This window comes from Manihot esculenta, chromosome 14 (genome assembly GCF_001659605.2).
Source record: "Manihot esculenta cultivar AM560-2 chromosome 14, M.esculenta_v8, whole genome shotgun sequence".
NCBI lineage: Eukaryota > Viridiplantae > Streptophyta > Magnoliopsida > Malpighiales > Euphorbiaceae > Manihot > Manihot esculenta.
Genome location: NC_035174.2, coordinates 12,038,601 through 12,047,564, shown reverse-complemented (window position 1 = coordinate 12,047,564; position 8,964 = coordinate 12,038,601). Strand labels below are relative to the sequence as shown.

The following is an 8,964-nucleotide window of genomic DNA, read 5'->3' as shown; positions in this document are numbered from 1 at the left end:
GAAAATTCAAGTAAGCAGCTTCAGAACAATACCGTGAGATTTCAAGAAATCCCGAAGAAATGCAATTCAATTTGGACCAAACTAAATTCCTACGAGAAAAGATCGCAATCAGAATGGCGGTTTATAGAAATAAAATGTCTATAATGTTCAACAGTAAGGTCAAGCCGCGTGCTTTTACTGTGGGGACCTAATTCTTAAAAGAACAGATGTAATAAGTAGCAGTGTTGTGTCTAGTAAGTTGGGCCAAAACTGGAAATGATCGTTTAGGGTCTCAAAAGTCATTCGCCTAAGGTCCTATAAGCTAGTCAAGCTAGATGGTCAAGTCATTTCCCATTCCTGGAATATCTGTAGTCTGGAAAAATTTTATCAATAATAAGTTAACAAGGTATTTTTTTCATAGTTGTGTTCCTTAGTGACAAGGAATGATGAGATTTCTTTCCTCAAAAAGTTTAAGGAGACAAGAAGTGGCCACAAGGCGGATTTCGGTAGACTATTCGAGCGTTAGTCCCACTAAATAGGGTCACAAGACAGGTTCTTCTAGGCTAGGTTACAATGCGGTTCCGCTAGACTATTTGGACACTGGTCCCACTTAACAAGGTCACAAGGCGGGTTCCACCAGGCCAAGTCACAAGGCAGATTCCGCTAGACCATCCAAGCGTTAGTTCCACTAAACAAGGCCACAAGGCGGGTTCTGTCAGACAAGGTCACGAGGCGAATTCTGTCAGGCCATGTCATAAGACGGGTTTTGCCAAACCATAATTCAGGCGTTGGTTCCACTAATCAAGTCATCTATACTAGGCCACAAGATGTGTATACCAATCCCTAAAAAATGAAGGTGTCAATCAAAGATTAATGTTAATGAGGCGAGACTTATGATCGAGTCTCAAGACGATTGGCCGGGTGAAAGTTCCTTATGGAAAAATTTCCCCAAGGCATTCTATGATTGGAAGACGAGAGTCTACTAGGCCACATGTCTAGGTATTAATCTTGTTTTGAAATTCTCCAAATTATTTTATGACTGTTAACCGGGTGTTAAGCCTTGCAAAGTGAATGTGTATCAGCTCCCTTCTTTAGCAAAAAACGGTAGTCACTAGATTTATAGTTTGGTTGGGTGGTAGCCCCTTGGCCAATTGTTTAAATTATTGGTAGCAACGAGGGCACACACGGAACAAACAAACACCTAAGAATAGATATGTAAAATATGTATCTTCATTACAAAAGATCACAAGAGGAGAATGAGGGTCTCAGTATCCCTCGCAAGTATCTATTACATCAAAATTTTCTAAACATCTATTACATCATTAGTAAAGACCCAGTTGGCGGGGTACTCCTCAGCCTCTCGCTTGACCTCATTCTCTGCAAAGATGTTGTCTGTTCAAGAAAAATTGCATGAAGGGGATCGTTTCTCCAATTGTTTTCCTGACCTGACCCTCAGAATCAATCTTGTACAATCCAACTCTTTCAGGGGTCATGATGCTGAAAAGCCATTATAGTCGGACTGGTTGCAGTCCTCAGTCAGTACACAAAGCTAAGCTGTGTGCTTGTACTTTCATAAACACCTAAGAATAGATATGTAAAATATGTATTTTCATTACAAAAGATCACAAGAGGAGAAGGAGGGTCTCAGTATCCCTCGCAAATATCTATTACATCAAAATTTTCTAAACGTTTATTACATCATTAGTAAAGACCCAGTTGGCGAAGTTCTCCTCAGCCTCTCGCTTGACCTCATCCTCTGCAAAGATGTTGTCTATTCAGGAAAAATTACATGAAGGGGATCGTTTCTCCAACTGTTTTTTTGGCCTGACCCTCAAAATCAATCTTGTACAATCCAACTCTTTCAGGGGTCATGGCGCTGAAAAGCCATTATAGTTGTATTGGTTGCAGTCCTCAGTCAGTACACAAAGCTAAGCAGTGTGCTTGTACTTTCATAAAGATTCGTCTTCAGCTGCTCTTCATAGACCATGATGTTATCCTCCACACAGATTCGACTACTCTCAGGAAAAAAAAAGAAAATATCCCCATTCATTTCTTCCATAGATGACAGTCGTCAACAAAAGAAAAGAAAGGAGAGTTCTTAAATAGTTGCATAGCCGGCAAAGTTTTAAATATGCCTCGATAAATGAGGCCATCGTCATGATTGAAGGCAAGCAAAACGACAGAAACAGTAAAAAGCCAGCCAAATCATACCATGTGTCCTAAATCAAAAAGACAAACTGCTACCTTCAAACCTGAAGAAGCAAAGACCAACGAGAGGATCTCTGATGCTACATAACAATTGTTCAAAATAAGTCATGAGCTGTCACCCCAAGACAGGTCCTCGTGGCAAGGATCTGTAAGTGCGTAATGTGGTTCCGCTTGAAAAAAGGAAGACCTGAATACCTTAACACCCAGTTTATTACGAAGACTCGCCCTCCCTTGGATGAATCAAGTCTCTGTATAAAGTTAATATTAAACAGGGACAGTACAACATATCCTTGTGACGCCTATAATCACGGGATCACTACGATATCCCTTATTAAATAGCCGGTCACATCATCACCAGATTATTGAGAAAATACTATATTTATCTCTACCTTTGTACAGTATAAAATGATAAGAATCACAGAGGTAAAGGTACGCAATTGTCTTACATTACTCAATTTCTAAACAATTTGTTGCATCCACTTTTTTCTTCAATATGCTAATTATACTAACTTGAGTGTCGGAGTGGATGCCTCACATTCTCTTTTTTGTGGGTGTAACCAATTACAACATAATTACTTTCCGGTCACATCACTATAATTTCTATTTTGAACACAATTAAACATAATTTAACATGTTGAAAAATTATGCACAAATCAAACTGGTGAAACATAAAAATTTAAGTATATTTTCTTTGTTTACACATGATAAAAAACATTTTAGTTTCGATTACTGTGGAATCCGATTTTGATTAAATTCAATGATTAAAATTTTCTTTATTTTGATTAAATTCAATGATCAAACTGAATCGAATCGAACTGAATCATACCGGTTCGGTTCAATTTGATTTCTGATTAAAATTGATTCGATTCGGTTTTTATAAACACTAAAATTTTGATTTTTGATTTATTCGATTCGGTTTGATTTTAAATCGAACCGATCGAATGCTCACTCCTGATTTAACGTTAATATTAAATCTGTTATTTTTTTAAAAAGTTTTCATTAAATATATTTGCAGATGGCAAAATAATTTATTCAAAATTAAATTTAGAATATTTTAATAATAGGAATTTAAAAGTAAAAAAACATTTTCTTTACTTTTATTTCTTTAATTTTATCCTATTTCTGATTTCAAAGGGAAAACAAAAAAGTAGCATCCTTAATCTTTTCTAAAAATCACTAAAAGAACTTCACCCAAACAGAGCCTTCATATCCTGAAGTGCAAGATGAAATTTGATTATCAACCCAAGCCAAGCGTATGGAAACTGGAAGTTGACTTTGCTATGTGATTACTGTACCCACTTTTCTGCCCCAAAAACATTTACTCTGGTTTTTCGTTCTCTTCCTTGGGAGTAAGCCCCAGCTTTCCATGGTATCGTCACTTCTTCCTGTCCCGTCCAAGAAGGGAGTCTCTCCTTCTTCACATTCGGAGAGTGGGTCCCCTCTCTATCTCTGTGTGACATTTTAGATTTTATTTTTTTTATTTTTTTATTTGTTTTTTCTTGATCAATATATTCGTGATTGCTGAGAGAGAGTTTCTCTTTTTTTTTTTTATATATTTTTTTATATATTTTTTTTATCATGCCTTCTTATTGCTTAGTGTTTTTTAAGTTAGAGTGTTGTTGAGCTTGCATGTTGAGGCTGTAACCGGCTCCATCGCTTCATATGTTACTATATCCGGGAGGCTTCGTTGAGAGGGGCTCGCTAAGCTTGCCTTAAAAGGTATGAGTGGGTTGCCGTGAAGAGTCAAGGCTTTGAATCTCCCGTATCTATATTTTTATAAATTGATTTAAAATTGATGACGGAGGCCAAAGTTTTGAATCTCCCATATCTACATGTTTGTAAATTGATTTAAAATTGATGAAGGAGGCAAAAGTTTTGAATCTCCGTATTTACATTTTTGTAAATTGATTTAAAATTGATAAAGGAGGCCAAGGCTTTAAATCTCCCGTATCTACATTTTTATAAATTGATTTAAAATCGGTAGAGGGGGCCAAAGTTTTGAATCTTCCGTATCTACATTAAATTGATTTAAAATTGGTGAAGGAGGCCAAGACTTTAAATCTTCGTATCTACATTTTTATAAATTGATTTAAAATTGGTGAAGGAGGCCAAGGCTTTCAATATACGTATCTACATTAAATTGATTTAAAATTGGTGAAGGAGACCAAGGCTTTAAATCTCTCGTATTTACATTTTTATAAATTGATTTAAAACTGGTGAAAGAGGCCAAGGCTTTAAATCTCCGTATCTACATTAAATTGATTTAAAATTGGTGAAGGAGGGCCAGGTTTTGAATCTCCCGTATCTACATTTTTATAAATTGATTTAAAATTGGTGAAGGAGGCCAAGGCTTTGAATCTCCTTATCTACATTTTTATAACCTTAGTCTCTTTTTACATTTTTTTTTCTCTAACTCTAAATCCTAATCATTCATTTTTATTAAATTTGAGTCGTTAATTTCCTGTATATATACATTATGTTAAGATAAGAAACCCTAACTATATTCTTGTTGTCTCCTCCTCTAATTTCATTTTCTTTCTCTTCCCAATATTAACAACCTGTTCTTCATTGTTGAAATAAAATATAATGATTCAGTGTGCAACACTATAGGCTTCCTAGCATCGCAAAAGCACAACTCCAGACGGCTTTTTGCAGCTCCAAGCAGCCTCCAACATGACAGCATCGTAACTCTCTTCAGCATCACAATGTATTGGAGGCAACATCATAACTCTTTTCAACATCACAGCTTTAATTTGTAGATCCTTATGTGGATGCATATTTTTTTGTCAAAAAAAAAATTCTTTTTTCAATGATATTTATATTTTTTATATTGTGTTACTTTTAATTTTAAGATAAGTTTATAAATACTCTTGTTGATTTATATTTCATTATGTAAATTTAGTTTATCTCACTTTGAATTAATATTTAGTGTGAAAATGCATGAAAAATAGAAAAAAAAAATCCATCCTATTTAGCTAAAGAAAAACTAGAAGAAAACTAATTGAGTTTCAAAAAACAAAAAGGTAATTTCAAATTCAAAGTAAATCAATTTCAAATTAAAAAAATCAATTTAATTTAATTCCATTAATTATATCGACTTTTATATTTACTAGAAATTAATTTTTTACCTGTGTATTTATTGCATTTGAACCTGTATTTGTGTTGATATTGGAATCCCAAAAAAATAAACATTGCATGATGGACCACACGTCAATTCTCTCCGCTTTTGATACATATACATATATATATATATATACATGTCCCCACTTTTGATTTGGTTGGATCATTTAGGTCTAGAACTATTATGTGAAATGGCAATATATTGAAATTTGTGGACCAAGACGGGATAATTTTCCGTTCGACCACTCACCATTAATTCCTACATAAAAATCACATAAATCATTCAAGTGAATAAACATTTCGATTAGGATTATTGTTGAGAAAAATATTGTTTTAGATATATTAATTAAAGAGCATTACAAAAACTTATTAAATTTACATTTAGCAATTTTATTATAAGAATATTAAAATAATAAAACAATTTTCATAAATAGTTTTTTTGTTTTTTTTTTCCAACCGTGTCTAACATATTTTTTTCACTCTCCCATCCACACGACCAAACCAACCTAAGACGAAAAGAACAAGAATCCTAATTAAGAATTATTCAGCAACAACTTTAGAGTAATGTTTTGCCGAGGATCAAAACCATCCAAAAAGTTATTAGATAGTAAATCATCACATGTTACCCTTCCTAACATTTAGCAAACAATTACTAAAATAACTAGCATTAAAGAGAAGGCCCTGGGACTCCACTTCACTCGATGAACAAGATTTGCTGTACATTCCATTAGAATCCATAAGAAAAGAAAAACATTTTGACAGATTTCATGATGTGTTTCAATCAACATATATAAGAATGCATCTCTCTATACCATTCATGTTAATCCAATAACTAGCTTTCCTTGACAAAAAATGCGTTAATTCACTCGATGGACACACTGTATGAAGCAACAAATTTCAACATTACCAAAAAAATTGAAGTACGTATCTTAAGTAACCCATAATTGAATCAGTGATCTAAAAAGAGAATAGAGGGAGAAGGGAGGGGGGGAGCATCTTACATAAAATCTTATCTTAAATAACCCGATTACCCTAAGTCCACCATGACTGTAATACCTGCCTGAAAAACATCACCGTCAAACTCACATCCCAGTGAAGGCCTTCTTGCCACTGCCAGAAGATCCAGCAGGAATAACCTTAAGCACGTTGAATCTAACCGTCTTTGATAGTGGTCTGCATTTTTCAAAATATTGAAAAGAATAAAGGGACAAATGAGCAACTAGGAGACTGAAAATTGTAAACTATACCAGACAAATGGATCACTTGGAGATACTGAAACTAACCTGCATTGCCCAATAATAACATGATCTCCTTCTTTCACACGGAAACATGGAGATATGTGTGCTGGAATATTTGAATGTCTCTTCTCATATCTATGAAAAAGGAAGAGGGGTAAATGATTATTCTTCCATACAAGTAATGAGAGGCAGCAAAAGTGACATTGTTGAAAGTAATGCTGTTACTTGCCTTTGGTATTTCTTGATAAAGTGAAGGTAATTCCGGCGAACAATAATAGTCCTCATCATCTTGGCACTGTGGCAAGTTCCAGCTAAGATACGACCCCTGATCGACACAGTTCCAGTGAAGGGGCATTTCCTATCAATATAAGTTCCTGTAAGAAACAGGTATCAAGCATAGAATCAGCAAACAATCTTTTTTTTTATATTACTTTGGAGAAGCACAAAAATATAGCAATAACTTGAAATAAGAAAGCTCAGAAAAATTGAAGCACTAAGACACATCAATTGAATATTTTTTATTTTTTTAATAAAAGAATGAGAAGCCACGTATCTAGCAAATGAAACCTAAGGTATTTAATCATTAACTATGTTTATTATGTTATTGTTATCACACTGTATCTTTTCTATACCACACAATGAGAATTAACTGAAAAAAAATGCAATACTTGTAGTCCTTACAGGTCATCTGAACATTTTAGACACACATCTTTAAACATCTGAGAAGGAAAACTGGGAAAATACTTTGACCTGGGGCAATACCTTTTTTGAAAACAATCAAATAATTCAACTGTTACAAAAGGAAACTTCCATCATAAATAACAGTGGATAGACACACCCATTCCCTATGTTCTGTATCACAATTGCATATTCACTAATCAATTTAATAGTGCTTTGATTTAATCATTCTTACAATAATCTGTTTACAGAGCAAAACTCGACTAACAACTCAAGCTATTCTCTACACCTCAACAGGAGCATTACGGAAATTGAAATGCTGAATCTTATGTAAGACCTAAAAGCAAATAACTCCATGGGAAGCTATATTTCAAAACCGGATAAGAAGTATCATACAGAAAATTATGCAATATTAGTATATTAATGATGGTAAATCAGGCATAAAAATTCCAAATAAAGAGCACAACGAAAATGTGCATTAATTGATCACAGCTTCTGAGGCCAAAGAAACAGCCCAAAATTAACCAATGGAAGTTGGATTAAGTTCAACGGATTCAAGAACAAACTACCAAATCATACCACAAAGTCACGACTTAAAAGTGAAATTTAATTCAATAGCAGGAAAAGAAGACGTATTTGTACCATAATATTACAATGCAAACCCGAGATAAGAGATGAAGGATTTCTGTTTTTCACCTATATATGCATTCATAACTAAGTAGTAGAAACCCAGACTTCAGTTCAGCTACTAAAATAATAAAATGCAACACCAACAAATACTAGCATCTGTGATTGGTACGTATACATATAGATAAAAGGCCAAATAACAGAACCTTCAATAGCTTCTCTGGGAGTCTTGAAACCCAATCCAATGCTTTTCCAGAATCGATTTCCACCCTTTCCAGGCCTCTTTCCCTTCCCAGATTTCTTCGAACTGCGAAAAATGCCCAAAATACAGAAGAAGTTAAAAGCCAAACAGCAGAGCCACATTAAAAGATGAAGATATTGGTTCTTTTTTTTTTTAATCTTATTTTACCTTAAGAAGACTTTGGGTTGCTTCAAGAATGCCTTCTCAGTCTGCAACAATGAATATAGAGACGACAATAAGATCCAAACACTGCGAAGTTATAAACAAAACAGGAAAGGAATAGAGAGTAAGAAAATCTGAAGGGAACCTGCTCCGCCATGATTGAAAGCTCTTTGTAAGTTAAGCTGGTGAAGCTGAAACGGCAGCGAGAGAAGCAAAAGACACCGAAGAAAATACTTTTCACTCGCTAAACCCATAACCCTAGATTTGCTCATATGTAATATAGGAACTGATGAAAATGGGCTTTTAATTAGCTGCGTATGGGCCGGCCTTGCGTGCACATTTTCTATTTATGAAAAAAAAAAAGCTATTTATAAGAAAATTTTAATTTTCACTACTTTACAATTAATTTAAAGTTTATAAATTTATAAAATTATTCAAAATTATAAATTTTATTATAATTATATCTAATTTTAAAATTTGAATTAAAAGAATATACTCATTTATCACATAAAATAAATGCTATTGACACCAAATAATTTAAAAGTTTTTAATTATTTTATAATTTAATTTACAATTTAAAAATCAATATAATTAAACTCAAAATTTTTAAATTTATCACTTTTCAATATTAAATTTCGAAAATCCTATTATACTTTGTATGGTACAAAAAATTATAATAGAACTTTTTTTATTTTTTAATTTAATACTCTT

The 8,964-nt window shown here is 33.6% G+C and overlaps 1 protein-coding gene across 1 annotated transcript; it reads right to left on the bottom strand.

The window, feature by feature from the left end:
* Nucleotides 1-6,190: 6,190 nt before the first annotated feature.
* LOC110630989 (40S ribosomal protein S11) lies at nucleotides 6,191-8,534 on the bottom strand. The gene is made up of 6 exons (XM_021778664.2): nucleotides 8,399-8,534; nucleotides 8,260-8,300; nucleotides 8,057-8,157; nucleotides 6,775-6,919; nucleotides 6,591-6,680; nucleotides 6,191-6,480 (listed from the first exon to the last, which is right to left on the bottom strand). Exons 1-6 carry the CDS (start codon nucleotides 8,408-8,410, stop codon nucleotides 6,390-6,392), a joined length of 480 nt encoding a protein of 159 aa, XP_021634356.1. The 5' UTR covers nucleotides 8,411-8,534; the 3' UTR covers nucleotides 6,191-6,389.
* Between the last annotated feature and the right edge of the window lie 430 nt (nucleotides 8,535-8,964).

Coding starts and splice junctions, on each gene's coding strand:
- LOC110630989 (XM_021778664.2), bottom strand. Junction 6,681..6,774: donor TTTATCAAGAAATACCAAAG/GCAAGTAACAGC, acceptor CCTTTTTCATAG/ATATGAGAAGAGACATTCAA. Junction 6,481..6,590: donor GTTATTATTGGGCAATGCAG/GTTAGTTTCAGT, acceptor TGAAAAATGCAG/ACCACTATCAAAGACGGTTA.